At 56.2% G+C, this 21262-nt stretch overlaps 1 protein-coding gene across 1 annotated transcript; it reads right to left on the bottom strand.

Moving 5' to 3' along the window:
* Positions 1-172: 172 nt before the first annotated feature.
* DBN1 (drebrin 1) lies at positions 173-17816 on the bottom strand. The gene is made up of 14 exons (XM_047090453.1): positions 14996-17816; positions 10227-10282; positions 9501-9613; positions 9268-9342; positions 9021-9167; positions 8805-8882; positions 8378-8529; positions 8230-8293; positions 4393-4452; positions 4183-4306; positions 2746-2910; positions 1638-2317; positions 1270-1372; positions 173-1057 (listed from the first exon to the last, which is right to left on the bottom strand). Exons 1-14 carry the CDS (start codon positions 15079-15081, stop codon positions 987-989), a joined length of 1974 nt encoding a protein of 657 aa, XP_046946409.1. The 5' UTR covers positions 15082-17816; the 3' UTR covers positions 173-986.
* Between the last annotated feature and the right edge of the window lie 3446 nt (positions 17817-21262).

Here is a 21262-nt window from a genome sequence, read left to right as displayed (position 1 = left end):
GAACTAAACTTCACAGGCTGATTCCCCTGGGAGCTCCAGACCCTACCTTCCCTGCCCGTGAGATCACGGTGAGGGTGCTCCCTGTGGCCTTGGAGGTGGGAAGAGTTGGGAATGGGGGTCAGGGGAGGCGGCACACCACAGATCCGCCCCTGGAGGCCCGGAGCAGCAGGCCTGAAGGGATCTGGATTTCTTTATTAACAGACATGAGCACGACCCGTTACAGAAGTTTGTGCTTTCCAAAAACAGTTACTGAACGTGAAAAAGGAACCCAAGCAAAGAGGGAGGAGTTAGGGAGGGGCCATTTAAGCCCCGGGCCCCACCGATAGCCCTAACCTGATCCGCGCCTAGGGCCTCCAGCTTGGGACCTGCCCAGCAGGAGGGGGGCAGGAAAGGGCCTGGAAGCCGAGGGGCCCCAGCTGGGCCTACTTCCTTTGGGCCAGGCGGGGAGGGGTCAAGAGAAGGGCGGGGAGGGGGTCCCAGGGAGCCAGAGCCCACGAGCCATTTATTGCCATGTTTTAAAATTCGTGCAAAATATCTGAAGCCCTGGACAGAGAATACAAAGTGATATTTTTCCAAGAAACATAAAACTAGGAAAAGAGGTGGGGCATTTTCCCACCAGAGCTCCCCCGACGCCAGGCTCCCACGAAGGGCGAGGCCTCCACCCCGTCCAGCTGAGTGAGCAGGGAGGACTAAGAGCTACAATCTGGTCCGGGCGGGGAGGGGGTAGAATTTGCAACAGCGTCTCAACTACCAACGGGAGGAAAACCAGTCAACTGTACAAGTCTCCTATCAACTTTAAAAAAAAGAGAAAAGCTGTAAAAGTCAGGCCCTGTGGGTGGGGAAGCGGCCAAGTCCCGGGCCAGGGCCGGAATCCGGAGTGGGTGCCAGGCGGAGCTGCTGCGAGTGCAGGCACGGCGGGCCGTCTGGCCAGAGGCCGGCACAGGTGGGCGGCCTTGGCGAGGGCAGCCTGAGGGCGGGCGCCACCGCTAATCACCGCCCTCGAAGCCCTCCTCCTCTTCTGGTACTGGGTCTGCATCCCAGCAGGTGATGTCGATTTCTATGGTGTTGGGAAAGGAGGGAAGATAAGGAGATGGCTCAGCACATTCATGGCTGTTTCCCCAAACCCCTGGGAGCTGTGGCTGTATCCACACTTGAACGCAACACCCCCAAGTGATCGTGTGTGTGTGCGCGCGCCCGCGCGCGCGCATCTTCACACTTGAACCCAGCACCCCTACCGGAACTCCTCCCTATCACCCACCCCAGCACTACCTGGAGGTTTGTTGTAGAACACAGGAGGCGGGGCCTTTGCGCACAGCTCTTCGGATTGGGCGAACTCCTCCTCCTGTGATTGGCTGAAGTACCCCTCACTGGCCTGCAGGAGGAAAGCTCCAGGTCACTGGGCCCCACCCAGGAGGGCTAGGGCTGACCTACCAGGCCTGAGCGTTTCCCCAGCAACCAGTGATTCTATCAGTGGTTTCCAGGGAAACATATGCCTGCCTTGGGCACAAAAGCAGAGATGGCCCAAGGAGGGAGAATGAAATGGAGCCTCCTTCCAATAATATGGGTCTCAGAGAATGGAGGTACTGCCTGCTAGAACCCTGACCACCACCCCTACCACCAGGCTGTCCCTGCCCCACCTGGGTCCCCTCCTTCTGGGTGGTCTCGCCATTGGTCAGCAGGTGGGGCTCTGGCTCGGGCTCCAGCTCTGGCTCCTGATCCAGCTCCTCTAGAGCAGAGGGCAGAGTTGGGACCTGGGAGGTGGCCAGAGGCTCCCCTTCTATTTCCTCTTCTGGGTCACAGAAGGTAGCTGGCGGCTCAGGCAGCTCATCAAAATTGAGAAGGTTGGCACAGCCTTTGCCTGCCAGTGGCAGTGGCTCCTCAACCACCTCATCTAGCAGGGGTACCTCTGCCAGAGTGACCTCGGCACCTGAAGGTGGTGTAGGGACCCTAGGCTCAGCCTGGGATGTGGAGGCCTCTTCCCCGTTGCCAGGCCATAGGTCAATGAGGCTGGCAGCGGCAGGGGAAATGGTGTTGGCAACAGCGGTATCGGCAGTGGCAGTGTCGGTTTCAATGGCATCAGCTACCGGGATGTCAGCTGTGGTGGTGTTGGCCATGGCAGGCTCCAGAGGGGCAGCCAGGACAGCCTGCTCTGGAGATGCCATGAACATCAAGTCCTCCGTGGGGCTGCCTTGCCCCTGGGGAGGCTCTGGTGCCTGTGGGGGCTCCTCCATGGAGCCTGCCCAGGCCTGAGGGGCTGTTGCTCTGGCCTCTTTGCTGGTCTCTTCACTATCCAGGCCAGGCTCGGGCTCCTGGGTCTCTGCAATAGCACAAATGCAGGAGAGAGATGTGGTCAGCTCCCTCAGGGAAAGAAGCAGGCCTGGGACAGCCACCCTACTGTACTCTGCCTACCCCCTGACTTCCAGGACAGAAGGCTTCCACTAAGAGCTCCATACAGAGCACCTTCCAGAACACCCACTGGGCCCTGTTGCCCCTTTATCTCCTAGTGTCTTTAAACTGCTCGGCAGCCCTGGGAGGAAGGCCCCATCCGCATTCCAGTGAGAGATACTGAGATTCAGAGATAGCAGGTCTGACTGCAACACCAAGCTTCCTCCCTGCCATAGCTACTGGGAGGCCCAGTGATGGGTGGCCCAGATCCCTAAGGAGTTGTTACTATGGCCACGTGGGGTTCCCAGCCTGGGGACTGGGGAGAGGCCTGGTGCAGCTAGGGTGCAACCCCTCATTCACCTTGAGGGGGTGGCGGAGGCAGTGGTGGAGGCTGCGAGGACGTGACCTCATCCAGAGCCCGCTCAATCTGTTCAGCGACAGGGGTAGAAGCCGTGCTGGAGTCAGATGGGCTCCGGGTGGGGATGGGGGTGGGTGCCATCCTCCGGTGGCTGTCCAGGTGGCTGCCTATGGAACAAACCCCCAGGCTGGTCAGTAAGGGCCAAGGGAGCCAGGTGGGACCAGGACTGTCCACCTTGGGGGCCTGGCCATCACCTCCTGTCTGGAGTCTGGGTAGGGGCTAGGAGCCCCCCAGCCCTTCAGGGGCCAGACCACAGCTCCAGACCCTAGAAGCCAGGTCCCTTGGGACAAGAGCCCCTTCAGGGCCAGGGAAAAGAGGCAGGTAATACCTGCTCTGGGGACAAACACCAGAGATCAGCAGTCAGGATGGGGGAGGGCAGGGGCACTGCTGGGAAGCGGGGCCCTCCTTACCCCACCCCACTGAGGCCTGGGGCTGCTACCTACATGGGAGGGAGGAAGAGAGGTTTGGGGTGCGGTGACAGGTGATATAGGGAAAGGGAGTCCGTGGAGGGGAGGAGGAGGAAGAGGAGGAGGAGGAAGGCCCACTGTCCGATGCCTTTATGAAAGGGCAGTACGGACGACCTGCCGAGAGAGACAGACAGAGAGAGACAGAGGACAAGAGAGGGTCAGTCTCCCCCCCACCCCCATGAGGCCTCACCCGCCCCCAGGGCTGGCCCTAGAAGTCCAAACTGCCTTCCGCTAGGGCACACAATCAGCCATACTAGGCCACAGCCTCAAACCATCAGATGATTCCCACCAGCACCAGACAAGCAGAGCAATGAGCTTGCCACACAAAGCCAGACTCAAAGCAGTACAGGGACAGCCTGCCCCACCCCCGGAACCCCAGCACAAGGCCAAGCACACAGCAGGGGCAAACACTCAGATCAGCAGACAGAGCAGGAGGGTGCTTTGTGGAGGGAGGTGGAAGCTGCACAGGGAGAATCCCAACGGTGAGCGCTGGGTACAGGCTCCAGGCTGCTCAAACTCAGGGCCAGAGTAAGAGTCCACCGCACATGCACCCACAGCCCTTCAGGCAAGACCTAGTTCAACCCCAGGAGGGCCACTCCCCACACTCAAGGGCGGGGGGAGGGGGCGGGAGGGGTGGTTTCAGCCCATGCCAGAGCTGCCCAGATGACCTCTAGCACTACCTGTTGCTCAGCCAAGGCCAACACCAACCCCCCCCCCACCTGAGCCCCTCTCAGTCCTGCCACCTGGGAGCCAGTGGGTGAAAGCACACTTGATGAATGGATGGCCTTGCCTTCTCCAAAGGGGTCCTTGGGCAAGGAAGGCTTCCCTTCCAAGAAAGAGTCGCAGAGAGGCTCAGGCCCAAAACCTGAGGAGAGGGGGTCAGGTGGGGGGCGGGGTTAGACCTGGGACTACCTGGTCGGTGGTTGAAGGGTGAGGGTGCATCGCAGCTGCCCGCAGAGGCCGACGCAACTCGTTCCTGCTGCTTGAAGAACTCCCGTGGGTTGTCAGGCCGCTGGGCAATAATGGCTGCTGCCTCCTAGGGGCACAAAGAAAGGGTGAGAGCCAGGCCCAGCTAAGGCAAGCCCTGCCCACCTCACTTTGTCCTGCTCCCCCAACTCTCACCTCTACCTCCGATTCTGACTTCTTCATCTGGGTCTCTTCTTCTTCATCCCGCTGGTCACCCTGAAACCAAAAAGACAGTGTCCTGGTCATCCCACTCTCCCAGGAGCTCTTGGCCTTCTTACAGGCCTCATGTTTTCTCCACAACCTGGCAGGAAGCAGCTTGGGGGCGGCACCCCTGCTCCCTTCACTACCCAGTCACATAGTCCCTTTATCTACAAGGCCCTCAGCCACCTCATCTCCAGCTCAGACAGGCCCTGGGTACCCAGCTCAGGGACTCCTGCACCATCACCCTGAGATCCAACAGGCATCCAGGGTCATTCAGGAGTGCTCCCTGCTTTGTAGCTAACTTTTCCTGGACCTCCTACCTCAGTACCTAGCCAACCACACCCCCATCACTGATGCCCGGATCTTGGCATTATGACAGGAGGCTTCTCATTAGTCCCATATCCTTGGTCTCTTCCCATAAAAAGATTTTTTCCAAAATCCAAAATCAGACCATGATTTCTCCTAGCTTAACATCCCTTGGGGAGCTTCTCATGAGCCGGAGTGAGTACTAGCTGAGTATGGCCCACAGACGGCTTTTGTTTTGCCAGTATGATGTTTTTATTATTTTTTTTAATGTTTATTCATTTATTTTGAGAGAGAGAAAGTGCATGTATACACATGGGGTAGAGGCAGAGAGGGAGGGAGAGAGAGAATCCCAAGGAGGCTCCACTCTCGGTGTAGAGCGCGATATGGGGCTCCATCCACGACCTGAGCTAAAGTTAGAGGAGTCGGACACTTAACCGAGTCACCCAGGCACCCCCAGTATGATGTTTTTAAAACATTAGTTGCTACCACTTAAAAATCAGGAGTATCAGACTGAAATCAGGATCTCTAGTTTCTCCTGAAATGCCAGAAGCCCTGGCAACAATGGCCCGTGTGCTCTTGGCCAGAGCTGTACTGCTGGAACCCTCACCCCAGCTTGCTGCAGACCATCCCCTACTGCACTTCACTAGCTACCTGCACTGGACAGTTTTGAGGCCGCAACCCCAGGAGTAAAGGCAGATGGGGCTCCTTGTTTATCCTACATTCCCTTTCGCTTGCCTGATCTAGCCCGTCACCTCTCTCACACCCTCTTCCCGCCGTGACTCACCCACACTACCTGTAAGATGAAACACAAAGTCCTCAGCACAATGCAGTCACAGTTCCTGGAACACGCACACCATTTCCCACCTCCATGCCTTCACACGGGAGGTCAATCCCTCTTGCCCCAAATGCCCAACTCCCACCCCAGGTTCAACTCTTCCTGCTTTCAGCCTCAGCTTGGCACTGCCTCCTGAACAAAAGGACCCTCGCCCATTCAGGTCATTTTTGGGTCTCCATGAGGTGTTCCAGGCATACACCACAGATGACACTATATCATAATTTCCTTTTTCTGGGATCATCACCCCTGCCCCCTGTGGGTGACACAGGCTGAGAAGTCAGATCTGTGTGTGAGCGGCCAGCACATGGTTCAGTTGGCACATATTTGCACAACTGAACTCACTACATCAAAGATTTTTAATCAATGCTGCTCCTGCTACTATTGTGGCAAATGGGGTAGGTTGGGGGAGGGGACTGGTGCAGAGAGAATAAGCTGCAGGTAAGGTGGTGAAGTTACAGAGCTTCTTTGAGCACATAATCTGAAACTTAAATTTTCCCCTCAGGATACATTAAGAAAATGGCCCTCCAAAGTACCCCTCAAGATGGATGTCACTCCAACCACAGCTTTGTGTCTTCCAGAATGAAATCTAAAGTCCTCCTCTGACCTACCTCTCTCTATTTCCATTCATATTTCCCTTGCTCCTCAGCTCACTCGGCTCCAGGCAGGGTCCTTGCCTTCCTATAAATTACATGCCACCAGCCTTTGATGATGTTCCAGCACTGGCTAGTGTAACCTCACTAGAGTCCTTTGCCAGATTCAAAAAAAGGACTAGAGGCAAGCTCATCACAAAAGCCTTAACTACCAACAACGTGCAAAACACTGAAACAAATTAGGGCTCTGGGTAGGAAAGTGAGATCAATACACTAATCATAGGGTCAAAAGCACTGCTGTGCCTGAGCAGCTTCAGATACATGGGGAGCTCCCTGGCAGCCCAGGCAAAAATGGAACTCAGTATAAGGAATGCAATTCTTAACAGAGGACAGAAAGCAGAACAGCTTAAGCAAGGAGAAAGCATTTTATGGTCCTAAATTCCAAAATTCACACACGGGACTGTCTTTAAAGTCCTGCAGTTGTAGGGTCACCACACTGACCTGCTAGAGCATCCACTGTCACTGTCACATGAGCCACACTTGAAGGGCCAGACGAGACTCTAATGTAATGGTAATGGTGTTAAGACTTCTAAGACTTTGACTAAAATGCTGACAACTGGTGAAGATGAGTGATCAGGGGATTCACTCTACTACTGTTTCTACTTCTGAGTGCGTGTGTGTGAAATTTTCTGTCAAAATCAACTTTTTCAAAATGACCTTGCTCTGAATGGGTAAACAAAATGTGGTGTATACATACAATGGAGTATTATCAGCCTTAAAAAGGAAGACATTCTGACACATGGATGAACCTTGAAAACACTGCGAAGTGAAATAACCTAGTCACAAAAGGAAAAAATATTACATGATTCCATTCAAATGAGGTACTTCAGAGGCGTCAGATTCATACAAAGTAGAAAGGCAGTTGCCTGAGGTCTGGGGAAACAGAGAATGGGGAGTTTAATGTTTAATGCAGACAGAGTTTCAGTATGGGAAGATGAAATTTTTGAGGATAAATAGTGATGACAGTTGTACAATACGAACATATTGGCAATCTTAATGCCACTAAGCTGTACGCTTAAAAAATGGTTAAGGTGGCACATTTTATGTTACATACGTTTCGGCACAATTCAAAATAAGCGGATTCACCGATTAATTTTGAAAAAAATCTTGCCCACCTTGTTCTCCACTGTTTCGAACACCTGGCACATGGCAGGTGACAAACGTTTGCTGAATGAACGATTGCAGGTGGAGCTTACTAACCACACATCATCTCCGCCCCGAGGGGCTACTGTGATTAGAGTGAACTATGACAGCCACTTCATGCCAGGGCCTCTGCAGGGCTGACCGGTCTCCTCCCTCCCAGCCTCCTGTGAGTATGACCCTGTGTCCCCGCAGCACAAATGGCCATCATAGTCCCAATCCAGATGAGTAGTACCCACCTCCCATCCTGAACTATACCATGTTCAGCCCTGAACGACTTTAGCTATTGCTGAAATACAAAATTCAATTCAAAGCATGAAGACTCAACTCCACTATGATTTTCAAAGGGTCAGGTCCCACGGCCCATCCCAATGTTTGGATGTCAGACGGCACCCTCGGAACAGGGGCTACTCTAAAGGAGATACTACAGATGCTCAGAGCACTGGCCCGGGCTCATTCATGTGGCTCTGCAGCACAACTGTGGTGGGGACCATGCCGCCAGACCCCAAAGTGCAGGAAGTGTGCCCAATCCACCCCAAGCCTTTTAGGCTCCACTGGGAGGGGCAGAGGGAGGCTGGTCAGTGAAGGTCATGGTAGATTTTCTCTTCTATTCTATAAAAGAAGCTTCTTCCAAGGAGGTTTCTTTCCACAGCCAAGGAACAGAGGCCCACATGATCAGATGGCAGGCCTGATACTCTGCGTATCACTGTGATACTCCATGTCCATGCAAAGGTACCCTGAACACCTGGAACTGTCCCCAAGCCACGGATATCCCCCCGCCCCTCCCGCGAAGCCCAGGAACACAAGGACCATTCTCACTTCCCTTCGCTAGGAGACTGGGAGCCCTGGCTAAAAACTTACAAAGATAGACTGCTCTTTCAACCGCCGCTTGGCCTCCTCAGCTTCTAACGTCTGCTGTTTCCTCCTGGAACGATAAGCCAGCATGCACACCTGAGGGTGGGTCCACCGAAGGCCTGGAGCATGTGGCCTGGGGTGGGGCAGGGCCGACCTGTGCTCCTCTATCTGCTGTTCCCGCTCTCGGTAGCGCCGTTCCCGCTCCTCCTGCTCCTGCCGCTCCTGCTCCATCCGCTCTTGCTCAAACCGGAGTCTCTCATCCAGAGCCTTCTTCCGCTCTTCTTCCTTCCTCAGCTCTTCCTCCTTCTGCAACCCCCCACGCCAAGGCAGTGCAGGCCCTGAGCTGGGGCCCGCCTCTGCCCCTCCAGCCCATCCCCAACCCAGGATTGGGGAGGTACCAGTTCTGGGATTTATGCCCTATAGGCATAAAGCCAAAAGGGCTCCCTCTTTCAGCTGGGGTAGCAAACAAGATGGAACACATTGTTTAAGGGAGGGACCTGGGGAATAGAAGCCAGAGCTATGCCTTGGGGTAGGGTCAGGGAGGGGCAGCTCAGCCTGAAAGCTGGGGCCAAGGTCCACACCTTGGCTTGCTCCCAGAACTGCTCGCGGTTAATCCGCTTCATTTCCACAGCTGCATCAGTTTTCTGATAGGTGGTGCCCTGCAAAGTCAAATGGCTTGGCATGAGTGGGGAGAATGGGCTGAGTGCTCCGGGAGCTGCCATACACAAAGGGTGAGGACCGAGAGATGTGGGGCAGGTGCAGCCCTGGCAGGGCCAGTCTGCCCCAGGCACACTGACCACCGGCTCGGCGTTCTCATCCTCACGTAGCCGCAGTCGGTGCAGCACGGGGCTGGAGAGCCGCGCTAGCCCATTGGAGAGTCGCTGCCCGATGGCACCCGCATCTATGTCTTCCACGCTGCTGGCGTTCACAATCACATCGACACCCTGCAGCAAGAAGTCGTGTTCAGGCAGCATGGCTCTGTCCCATCACTACCACCAGCCAGTGCAGAGACCCTGCTCCCACAAGCCCCAACCCCACTCGCACCTGGAAGAATTCAGCCACCTTAGCCACGTGGCTGGCACAAGCGCATTTGCGGGCATCAGGCACATCTTCACCAACCTGCAAAGTACCCAGGGAAGAGGAGGTCGGGAAAGGACAAGAGGGGTCAGCAGCCTGAGGCCCCGGGCTCTCTTTCCAGGGGGCTAGTGGGGCGCTCTCTGGTGGTGTCAGTGGGTGAAGTGGGGCCTTTACTCCCTTCCCAGCCCATAGCTGCATACCCAGTTGATGAGCACATATTTTGGCAGAGCAGCCTGGGAGTCCTTGACGCTGCAGAAGCCGTACATCACCTTCTGGTTCTCAAAGTGGCCGGAGAGCTCCTGCAAACCCCCATCTGGGGGAATCAGGAGGGTATCAGGACTCTCCATCTCCTGAACCCTTACCCTGCAAAGGGCCTGGAGCCCGAAGGAAAGACTCCTCTCGTGGGCTCTGCAGGCACACCCAGAGATCTGGAGGCCCCGCAGTTCCATGCTGGTGTGAGACAGGGCCAGCAGGCAGGAGCGAGCTTTGTCTCTGAAACCCCTGGGGCCTGACTTAGGGTAGGACTGAGGAAGTGTTTGTTCTTCACACATCCCTTGTCTCACTGTTCGCACACCATCTCTTACACTGTGCTAGTGCCCGCTGAGGTAAAATTTAAAACCCCTGGGTTCCCGAGAAAGTGGAAGTGATCCGGGCCATACCTGCCAGGCCCCTTCTCTCCTAGCTGAGTGACTTTGGGCAGTCACTCTCCCTTTCTGAGGCTCACTCTTCTTATAATCAAATAGCAAGCAAGGCTCTCTCCCTCCCCACCCTGGGGATCTTAGGGATGGCTGGAGGAAGGACACAGGCAGACAAGTGTGGGTCGACTGGCTGCAAGCAAGGAGATGGCTTGCAGCCAGGCGGGTGGGGAAGAAAACAACCAGAGGAGGGGGCGGAGAGGAAGGCAAAGGAATGGCTGGAATTCTTACCTCCTGATGCTGCAAGCTTGAGGTCATCTGAGCCATCCTCATATGTGTACAGAGCCCTGGGGAAAGGGAGGGGTGGCTCAGAGTACTGTCAGGGCCCAGGCTGCCAATTTTGGGTGGGAATGGCTCTGGGGAGGAGGAGGAACACAGAGGGGGCAGGCCAAGAGTAGGGATTCTGGCCCAGCACTGCCATGTCATCACGACAGCAGGGCTAGGCACCAATTCTGGCTGAAGCCCAGTGGGAGGCAGCCTGGGACCTGGGACAGGGAGGCCTGGGTCAGCCGGGGAGTAGGCAATGGGGCAGTATTCGCTGCCTGGTCGCTGGCTTTGAGGGAGCCTATGTGTCCCATGCTCAGAGCCTGGGCCCTGGCAGCCTACAACCCAGTGAGCGGGTGTGAGATGGGAGATTCCAAGGCGACGGTTCCTTGGTTACCGTTCCCTGGCTACCATGATCCTCATCCTCCATTGGCTGTCGCCAGGAACCTACCTGGCGTGTTCTTCAGTACCCACAGCCCCTCCTCCCATGGCAAGGGAGGGGGAGGAGAGAGAACCTGGTGCTCTCTTCGATGGGCATCCCTGGGTAACCATGGCAACCTGGCAATTGGCACATGACTGGCCCACCCTACCAACATTCTCCTGAACACAAAGGACCCTGGGGACATGGCTTTGGCCTCAATCTTGGCCTCTCAGAAATGGGGATGAGGTCAACGTGGCCACTCTTGTCACTCTTCCCCAGACTCAGACCCCTGGCATGTTCTCCTGGCCTTCCAGGCTCTAGGCCTCTGCCAGAGCTGAGGCCCTGGCCTCCCGGGAATGCTGGCCTTTCCTTCTGCCTTAGCTTCACCAGAAAGCTGACTGTAGCAGCCTTCTTCCTTCCCCCTCCTTAGCTTTTTCTGCCCTGGCTTTTTCTCCCCAAGCAGCAGTGGCACAGCATCCATTTCGCGCAAGGGAAGGCAGAGACGTTTCCTGAGAACCCACTGGAGCGAGGAAGAAGAGCCTTGTCCCGGAGGCTCAGCAGGTCTCAAGCTCCTTCTCCACGCTTTCCTTTCTCTACTCCCAGAACAAGTGGAGGAGGCTAGGAGCTAGAAGAAGGGGAGGCAAGGTGCTGGAGAAGAGAAAGGGAGGGGGAAACAGAAAGAAAGGAGGAAGAAAGAGAAAAGAAAGGAAGTGAAGGGATGAAGAGAAAACGAAAGACAGAGGGAGCGAGGGAAGAAAGGGGGAGGGAGAGCGGGAAGAGGAAGGAGGGGGAGAGAAGGAGGGGGAGAGAAGAAGGGGGAGGGAGGGAGGAAGGAAGGAGGAGGGCCCAGGGAAGGAAGGAGGGCCTGGCCCAGTCTCAAGGGGTCAGCACAAGTCAAGATCCCTAGCCCCCTGCTTCTTGGGATCCCCCCCCCTCCAGAAAGGGACACAGGTGGGCTGTGGGGCTGGGAGCTCCTGGTCCAACTGTTGCCTGGGCCCCAACCCTGGCAGCTGCTTCCCAGCACAGCTGTCCCACCACCTGTCTGGCTACCCTAACCCACCACTGGGAACAAAGGGCCCTCAGAGAAGCAGGGAGAGTCTGTCTGTCTCCATTCTGCAGACCAGAAATGGAGGCAGAACTCAAAGACCCTGGCTGCCAGACACTGCTCTAGATATCACATCTCGCTGGAACAACTTGTCAGCCTCTCTGGGGGCCCTTGCTCCCCGCAAGAACACCTGCCTGCCAAGGACCCCTTCCGCCCCAACCCTTGCCTACCCACCTCTGGCCATCTTTTCCTGCTATGGCCACAGCCCTTGCCTGGCAGAAACCATGCCTAAGTTGCAGGCCTTCAACCCTGAGCTCCGCCCCACCTGTCTTTCCAGCCAGACATCCATATCCACACCAAACACTTGGGGTGTGCTGGATGGCTCCCTTATCCCAAACACAATTCTGGATATTTCCCACCCTGGAGCCTCTGCATATGTGGTTCCCTCCACAGGAAGGCCAGACTTAGTTCTCTACCCCCACTGCCCACCCTTGGCTGAAATCCTTCAGGGCCCCCAGTGCCAGCTCCCAAGAAAGCCCTGCCCGAAGCTGCACCTTCCCAGAGCACTTACCACACCCCAGCAGGGACAGCAGGAGGCATCTGAACCCATCCTAGCTTTCACTAGACCTGAGCTCCTCCAACACATCAGAGGCAGCCTGGGCCTGCATGGGTGGGAGCTGGTGACACCACAAGGTATCAGGAAGGGAGGCCCAGGAATCTACCTGTCTTACCAGCTCCAACCCCTGAAGACAGACAATGCCCTAGCTGTAAGCTTTGTGAAGCTGAGCATTGATTTGGTCAATCCACACTTATCACTCCCTGGGTTCCAAGACCAGCATAGGGCAGCAACAGTAGGTACCTGTGATACTGACACAAACTCTGAGAAACCACCTAGGCCAGAGACACTGGACTAGGGTGGGGTGGGGACTGGAGTGTAGCCACTCCAGGGAGATCCTGAGTTCAGCTGAGGTGGGGGACCAAAGGCAGGTGGACTCTTCAGGACAATCCCACTCTCAGGATGTTGCAGCTGGAAGGGCTTTGGGGGTCCCAGATATGGTGGAGTCCTGTCGCCTCTTCATCTTTTCAAAAAGACCAGAGGGGAGCAGACACTTTGTGTGTGGTCACACAGTGAGTAGTGTCACACCCAGGACAACACTTGCTCTTCCCACTACATAACCTGACTTCCTGGGCCCAGTGCCAGGGCAGTGGTCCATTTCAGAGGCTCTGCCACCTAGGAGTGAGCTCCCCCATCCCCTTCCCTCCCACTCAGAGGCAAGGGAAGTGAAGGCAGTGCCAAGCCCCTTGACCAAGACAGCAACTGTACCTAAGATGCCCTCCTCTGGCCTCCTAGTGCAGGGTCTGCCCATGAGTCTTGAGACCCCACTGTACCCCTGGCTCTGTATTGGGCCTGGGGGGAATTCATGGCCCACTCCGCAGGATATGATTCTCACACTCTTTTTACAAAATGCTATCTGGGCCCTTGGGAGTGAGCAAATGTGTACATGTGCGAGGGTGCGTGTCTGTGTGTGTGTGTGTGTGTGTGTGTGTCCCACACACAACCCAGATGGGGGGGTGACGCATGCCAGTGATGAATAACTTACTTTGGCCACATGGATGCTGCTGGGCGTTGGGAGCCCAGGCCTCTGCTAAGCAGGATGTGGGCCAGCAGTGGTTGTGTGGCCCTGTACTAGGCCGCCAGAGCCCAATTTCTGGGAGGTTAGGGGGGAAATGGGGTAATGGCAGACACTAACCACCAGACTGGAGGGTGAGGGGGACATCTTAGGGTGGGCTGTGCCTCTCTGCAGACAGGGCCCATATCCCAAGGCTAACTCCTCCACCAGGCCAAGCCGGCCACTTGCCCTGAACTCCTCCCATGATCTCAGCCCCCTTGGGGCAGGGCTGGGACAATAGGTGGGCCGCCTGCCCACTTAGCCTGTGCTGGCCTCTCCTGTGACTGACCTGCAGGACATGAGAGCTTGTCTCCCGCGTCCATCCCTCCAGGCCTGGCTGCCAGCCAGTGCTGCAGTACCATGGCATGGGCGCCTGGCCATCTTGCCCCTCCTCCAGCCCCCAGGTCAGTGTCCCTACCCAACTGCCCTCCTAAGGTGAGGGTGAAGCCAGCCCAGGTGAGGTCCCTCACGCCTATCCTCTCTCTGTGCCTCAGTTTCCTGCCTGTCAGGAGAAGAACAGGCCTAGAGAACAGAATGGGTACCTGTCCCAGGAGAGAGTATTTTGGGGCAAGATGATTCCTGAATGGGGCAGTTTGCTTTCCTGCCACCCAGGGGACTCCAGAGGGAGAGCAGGTGGCCCATCCCCTCATACAGCTCAGGGGAAGACAACAGCTGGGGAAGCGGGAGAGGGTAGTTCAGCTTTCCCCCACCAGGGAGCTGAGAGTCCCTGGCCACTGGGCCATGAGGCTTAGGGGCTCAGTGGATCTACTCACCCTCTCATCCCTCTTTGGGGGTTCCCTCCACACTTGTGCGCCTGAGGGCTTCCTCCCAGGAACCCCAGATGGCCACCTAGCCAGGCAGTTCAGTCCCCATTACATCTCCCAGCCCTGATGCCTAGTCCCCACAATCCCCTCTGGGTCGGGTCGGAGAGAAGAGGACTCATCTCTGCCTCCTCCACGACCCCTGAGGGGAACAGGCGTCACTGGGTGATTGCTATGTGGCAAAGTACGTCTTTCCATCACACCCCAACTCCGAGAGGCCCCCCGGTGGGCGGGGCGCCCCGGCCCCCAGCCCGCCCTGCTCCTCCCCCGCCCTAGCTTTCCTTTGTGCTGTGGCCGGGCCGGGCTGGGCAAGGCAGGCTGCGCTGGCTCCGCTAGCTCGGTCCCCGCCTCGTCCCCGCCCGGTCTTCGCCCGCTCGAAGGTGGCGAAGGTGCCCTTGGCCGCCCCGTGCACACCTGTCCCCCGGGCCCGGGGCGGAAGGGCAGAGGGCGGGGGATGGGCTACCGCAGGGCCATGCGGCCCCGGACCACACATCTGGGACCCTGCCTCTCCCTGACCTGCGTCGGGCCACCGCTCCCACCGCGAGACTGGGGCCGCCTGTGGAAGCTCGGGCCCGGCAGTGCCCCGCCTGGCCCGGCCCGGCCCCTCCTCCGGCACGCACAAAGGCAGCCCCTCCCTGGCCCTCCCGGGCCGCTGCACCATTTCGGGGTCTCCCCCTCCCTTCCCGGCTGCAGGGCGGCGGAGCCGGGTGGAAACAAAGGCGCGGCGGCGGCGGCGCGGGGACAAAGGGGCCGGGGGGGGGCGGGGGCGGGGGGCTCACCAGTCGGCCGCGCTCTCCTCCCGAATCACCTCCTCGTACGCCGCCAGCAGCTCCAGGCGGTGGCCGCTGAAGCTGACGCCAGCCATGCTGCTGGCCGGACCGAGACCGAACGGACAGACGCACAGACGGACGGACGGCCAGAGGAGCAGGGAAGGAAAGAAGGAGTCGCCGCCGCTGCCGCCTCGGAGCCTCTGCAGCGTTGCGAGCCGAGCGAGCCAGCGGCCGGGGGGAGGGGAGCCGGCCGGCGGGGGGCGGGGGGCGCAGGCTCCGCCCGGCTCGCTCCCTCCGCGCGCTCGGTCCTAGCGCCGCCCTGGCCCGGCGCAGGGGGAGGCCCGCCCCCCCTTCCCGGCCTGCCCCGGGGCGCCCCCACGCCCCTCACCCACAGCCCCTGCACTTTTCGCCCGGGAGCGGGTCTGCCCTTCAGCTCTCAAGGCGCGTCCCACCCACGTCCTAAAACCTCGCCTACAGTGTTCCCAACGTAGGCGCTCACCCACTTCTCCAGCCCTTTACCCAGCCGAGACCCTACCTCACCACACTTACCGTATGCAACCACTACCCAGGCCCAGCTTCACCCCTCTTCTTTCCAGCTCCTTGTCCCAGTTCCAAACCCACTTCATTCCATTCGGGCCCAGCCCCACTCAGCCCCACTCCGTGCTTCATTTCTCTTCGTCCGGGCCTCACCATCATCCCAAACCAGTTTAAACCCATTTCTGTCCCAACCCCCTAACCCAACCCAATTGGACCAGCCACCCTGGTCCATCTGCAGCTCATCCCCACCTGCGAAGGGCCCATTCCTAGTCCATCCCCATCACTATCCACTGTCACTTGTGTCTCCACCCCAAATCCAATTTCTTTCCTTGCCTACTCCCACCCCATACTCAGCCCACACCTCCAAACATTCACAGTCAGCCATCGCTAGCAGCACCTTACTCAGTCCAGCCTACCCTATTCCCATTGGGATCTCAGTTCCTAACCACACCCCTCCATCCCTGCTTCCTTGACCATGCCCAGCCCCAACCCAGCTCATTACCCCAGCATTCTGAACTTCTTCCCCATCCCTGCTCCACCTCTATTCTGAGCACCCCTCCCTTACTTGCTGCCTCCAAATAGGGCCAGCCTAGGAATTCCTTTGCCTTCTCTCCCAAGCCTCAGGCCTCTCAGAGGAATCCCAAATAGAGTTCCGGAAGCAGGGAAGCAGCGTCTAACCCCAGACTCTCAGGGCAGGGCTCCTCCAAGGACACTCCAGGGCCAGTCCCCCTGGCACCTTTGTTTCCCAGAGCTCTGAGCACAGAAGTCCCCTGTGTGGGGGTGAGCACCATTGCCAGGGCCTCCTGGAACATCTCCACTCCTTGCTGAGGTGAGACCCTGAAACCCTCCTCGGCTCTAAGAAGCCTTTTCCATCTCCTACAAAGCCTCCCACCCCCATCTTCTGCGGGAAGGTGACAGAAACAAGCCAACTTTACTTGGTCCAGTCCAGGAAGTAGAGAGGTGGTCCCCAGCTGGGCCTCTGAGTTCTGAGTTGGGCAATCAATTATTCTGAGAAGGAGAACAGTTTGAGTGGATCAGCAGTGAATCCTGGTACTTTGGAGTAGGAATAAAACTCCAAACATTTCACAGACACCTGCCTGGGGAACTCTGCACCTACTATGCCCATGGACCCCTGGCCCTGGCAGTTTCTCCATAGCCCCCACTTGGAACAAGGCCCAGGCAGAGTCCCTGGGATTCTAGGGAGTCCCTGGGATTCCTCTAGGGAGGAGACCACAGCAGGGCTGAAGGATGCCTGGGAAGGGTAGGTAGAGGGATCTCAGGCCTCATGCCCCTCCTGCTTCCTTTGACATGTCCTAGCCCAGGACTCCCCACCACTTCCTCATCACCAGCCTCCTGCTCAGTCAGTTTCACATGCAAAAAACAGAAGTCCAATGAGCATGCTCTCCCTTCCTCAAATTCCTGCCTCCCCCCAGCCACCTACAAACTCTCTCCAGCCACCCCATTCTCACCTCTTTGCCATCCTTATTTTTAAATAAACTTTTAATTTTAGAACAGTTTTAAATTTACAGAGAAATTACAAAGATAGTACAGAGTCCTCACATGTCCCATGCCCCGTTTTCTCTATTTTCAGGAGAGAAAGAGGGTTCCCTGCTTACATGCCCTGGAGCCCACTCTTTCTGATCTTCTCACCCTTCATCCCTCTGCATCATCATCATCATCGTATAATTTGGATATCTGCAATCTGTCTCCTCCTGCTCCTGTTGTCCCTGGTATCATTCCAGCCAAGGTCACTAGTGACCCTTAAGTTGCCCAAATTCAGTGGCACTATTGTCATCTTCAGTTTTCTTGACCAGTGAGAGGAAGGTCACACTGATCACTCTCTCCTCTGTGCATCCGCCTTCCTTCAGCCACCTGCTGCCCCTGAAATGAACCCAGAAGCCCACCTGGTGGCTGGGTGGGTGCTGAGTGCCTCCTTGGAGGTCCTGCCACCAGGCTTTCCTGTCTACCACTCCCAGCACTGATCACCCTTCAGATCACTAACATATCAGGTCTCTCCCATCCTCAAAGCACAAGCTCCCCTCCACACTGGTAGGCTGGTCCAGTGGCTTCTGGGTCCCCAGAGTAGAAAAAACAAAAAAGAGGGAGGATTCAGATCCAGAAGCTGGCTGCTTGCTGTGTGACCTTGGCTAAAAGGCTTCCCCTCTCTGAGTTTCCTCTTTGATGAGGTGTAAGGATAAAATGTGACTAGATGGAGACTTGAAGGTGGGAAACCCCTTCCTTTCTCCTTGAAGCTTGGCTGTTCCCCATGCCCATCTTTCTGTTCTGTGCTTCTCTCTCTCTCTCTCTCTCTCTCTCTCTCTCTCCCTCTCTTTTTTTAAAAAATTTTTTTGCATGTTTATTTATTATTGAGAGACAGAGACAGAGCATGAGTGGGGGAGGGGCAGGGAGAGATGGAGACAGAATCCGGAGCAGGCTCCAGGCTGTCAGCACGGAGCCAGATGCGGGGCTTGAACCCACAAACTGTGAGATCATGACCTGAGCCAAAGTCGGACACTTAACTGCCTGAGCCACCCAGGCGCCCCGGGGTTCTGTGCTTCTCAGCATCTCTCAGGGAAGGTTTTAAGGCTGATATGTTGGCCTTAGGACTTTTTCAGCATCAGCTGGTAGAGCCTTCTCTGTCCTTATCCTGCCTCTGCCAGGTTCCAACCAACCAAAACTTCAAGAGTGCCTGTCATCATTACAGTGCTTACAGCATTTCCCAGGCATCTGCCCCTAGGGGGTGGGAGTGCTCAGCCACTTCACCACATTAGCTCTGCTCCTGATAAGTCCATTGCTGTCACCGCACAGACTTTGCTAACCATGTGTCCTTAGACTCATTGCTGGACATTTCTTGTCTCATTCATCTTCACCTATAAAATGGGGATGATCATGATGGTACCTACTCACAGGGTCTGTTTGAAGATTTTTAAAACATTTCTAGAGGGTTGCCTGGGTGGCTCAGTTGATTGAGCATCCAACTCTTGATTTCAGCTCAGGTCATGATCCCAGGATCATGGGATTGAGCCCTGCATCAGACTCCGAGTTGAGTGCTGAGCGTGGAGCCTGCTCAAGATTCTCTCTCTCTCCCTCTCTCTCTGCCCCTCCCCCCTGCTTGTGTGCATTCTGTCTCTCAAATAAAAAAAGTAATAAAGTTCTTTAAAAAAAATAAAGATAAAAAAGTATCTAGAAAGTGCTTAAAATGACAACTGCATACAGTAGGTGCTATTGATGTGTCAGCTGTTATTACTGTTTTACAGATGGGAAAACTGAGGCTCAGTGAGGGGCAGTGACTTGCCCAGAGGCATGCAGCTAGTGAGGAACAAAGCCTGGATGGGAACCCAGGTCTATCCCATGTCACTTCACAACCATATGCTCTCCCTGCTTCCCCTCCTGTCACCCCCATTTCCAGGGGTGTGGCCTGGCTAGAATTCGGTCAGAAGTAGTTCTTGAGGCTATAGCTGTGGAGACTAGGGTCAGAGTCAGGGGGCCGGGGTTCTGGGTGTGGAAGGGAGGAAGTGTGCCCAGTGCCATCCCTATCCCTGTTTTCTGGCTGCTTTTCCACTACAGGCTCCAGAGGGGAGCATGGAGTCCATGCTGGTGGTCAGCTGCAGGGACTGCTTCAGGGATGGACATGTTTCCCAAGTCGGTCCAATGGGTGTTAGCTCTGAGCCTATTGCTGGAACCGTTAAGAAAGCTTCCACCTGGGCTACTGAGCTGGCAGGATGTGGGCCTGGGGCTGGTTGAGGGGCATCTTTGCCAATAATGGGGAGAGCCACCTGACAATACAGCCAGCATGAGGAAAACAGAGCTGAGACATGGAAAGTAAGCAAGAAAGCAAGCTCAGAGAGACTCCCACTGCCATTAACTTTTCTAGTTAAATGAGCCAAATTATTCCTGTTTTAGCTTAAACTCATTTGAGTGGCAGGAGTCCCTCCTAATCTACCCAAGTAGTAGTCACTTTTGTCAGTGACAGGGAAATGGGTGAAAGCTGAGTTGGCCTTTTAGTGCCCCACCCCGCCCCAGCCCTGAGTGGAAGGACCCAGTCCTGTCCTGGGGCCTTCCCTGGCCATTCGCAGTGACCTCACCACACAATCTCCCAGGGCTGGCCTGGCCCCGTGAGTTCTTCCCAGACTCCCAGCAAGCTTCTTGCTCCACTACGGCCCCTGGAGCCCTAGTCCTCCTCCCCCCTTTAGGCTCCATTGAGGAGGGGCCCTTCCTCCACTCACAGGGTTGTTGGAATCCGTGCACCGAGGGGCCCTGCCCTTTCCCCCATGGTCTCAGCTGCCTTCCCCTAGTAGGACTGCTTGGAGGGGTCCACGGGACTGTGCATGTTCCAAGACTACATCGGAGCCGGCACTGAGGAGGCAGGACCAGAATCATCAGTTCTCTGTCCTCTGTACTCCAGTCCCTCACCGTGCACTGCCTCTCTTCCTGCTGACTTCAAATGAGCTCAAACTGCTCAGAGCAGGCAAAAGCCCCTCCTCTGCCTGCTGCCTCTCTGGTTGCCCACTCATGCCCCCGCTGTGGGCTCTGCCCCCTCAGTTGGAGATTGCACTCTCCAAGGGCGCTAATGGCCTCCCCTGCCTGGCACAAGGACATTTCCCAGTTCCCATGGCCTCCACCCGCACAGCCTCACACCCCAGCTTTGGAACACTGTGATCCTTGCAGCTCTAAGGTTTGGAGGGGACAGTTGGGAGGTGCAGTGGGGAGCACCTCAGCTTTTGATCTTTGGAGGAACATACCCAAGATGTTCTGGCTGAGTGGCTTTGGACAGGTCATTTTCACTCTCTGAGCCTCAGTTCCCTCATATGAAACATGCCTTTAGTGACATCTCTCTTAAGTGATTTTCTAGGATTAAATTATATATAAGCTATTGCCCCGTGGTTCCAGGTAGAGAGAGGCAATGTTCAGAGCAGGTGCTCCATGCTTGTGTTTATTTCCATCTAGGCTAGCTCCTCTTTCCTGAGATTCAGTCTCCAACTCTCTGTTCTTCACCCTTCTGTCCCCACTGTTCCCCCAACCCTGCCTCAGCCCCCACCCCACTCCTACCCCAACTTCCCTTTCTTCTACCACCTTCCCTGGGCAGATACCGCCGATCTTCCTCCCTCCACCCATCTTGGCTGCCCAGCTGACTGTAGCTGCTAGTGGTCAGACTTCCTCCTGGCCGACCACAGCCAAGCCTCTTAAGAGAGTTGTCTACACTCTCTCATCTACTCTCATTCTACATCTCACCGGCCCTCCCCCGCCTAGTTCCTCTAACCCTGGCTGCTGCCCCAGCTGTCTGCTAAACTGATCTGGCAAACATCATCACTTTGTTGCGAAATGCGATGGGGACTCCTTGGCCTTATCTGCCTGGATGACACTGTTGGCAACTTCTGGAAACACTCCTGCCCTGCCCTCGCCTCCCTGCCCTTAGCTCTCCAGAGGCTGTCATCTGTCCTCTGTCTCTGGAGGCTCCTTCTGCTTTCTCTGCCCAGCGCTGTGATGTTGCCGCTTCCTGCCCTCTCATTTCTTCCGTGGCTGTCCTCATGCTGGATTTGTTCCATGTTTATTATTATTTTTTTAAACAGGTTAAAAAAGAATCTAACTTAGTTGCCAACATCCAAAAACCAGATTTCATATTAAAGTCTGAATCTCTGGGTGCCCTTGGTAAACTGTCAGATGTGGCCACAGCTCAGCGTTCACACATGGCGGCCCTTGCTTCAGGCTGAGAGTGGCTGCCCCCAGAAGCTCCCCCCA

This window comes from Lynx rufus, unplaced genomic scaffold, assembly GCF_022079265.1.
Source record: "Lynx rufus isolate CCGP_SWC_20201006 ecotype Redwood Valley unplaced genomic scaffold, mLynRuf1.p SCAF_1, whole genome shotgun sequence".
Classification (NCBI taxonomy): Eukaryota; Metazoa; Chordata; class Mammalia; order Carnivora; family Felidae; genus Lynx; species Lynx rufus.
Note: the sequence above shows the minus strand (reverse complement) of the source record. Positions and strands in the feature narration are given on the sequence as shown.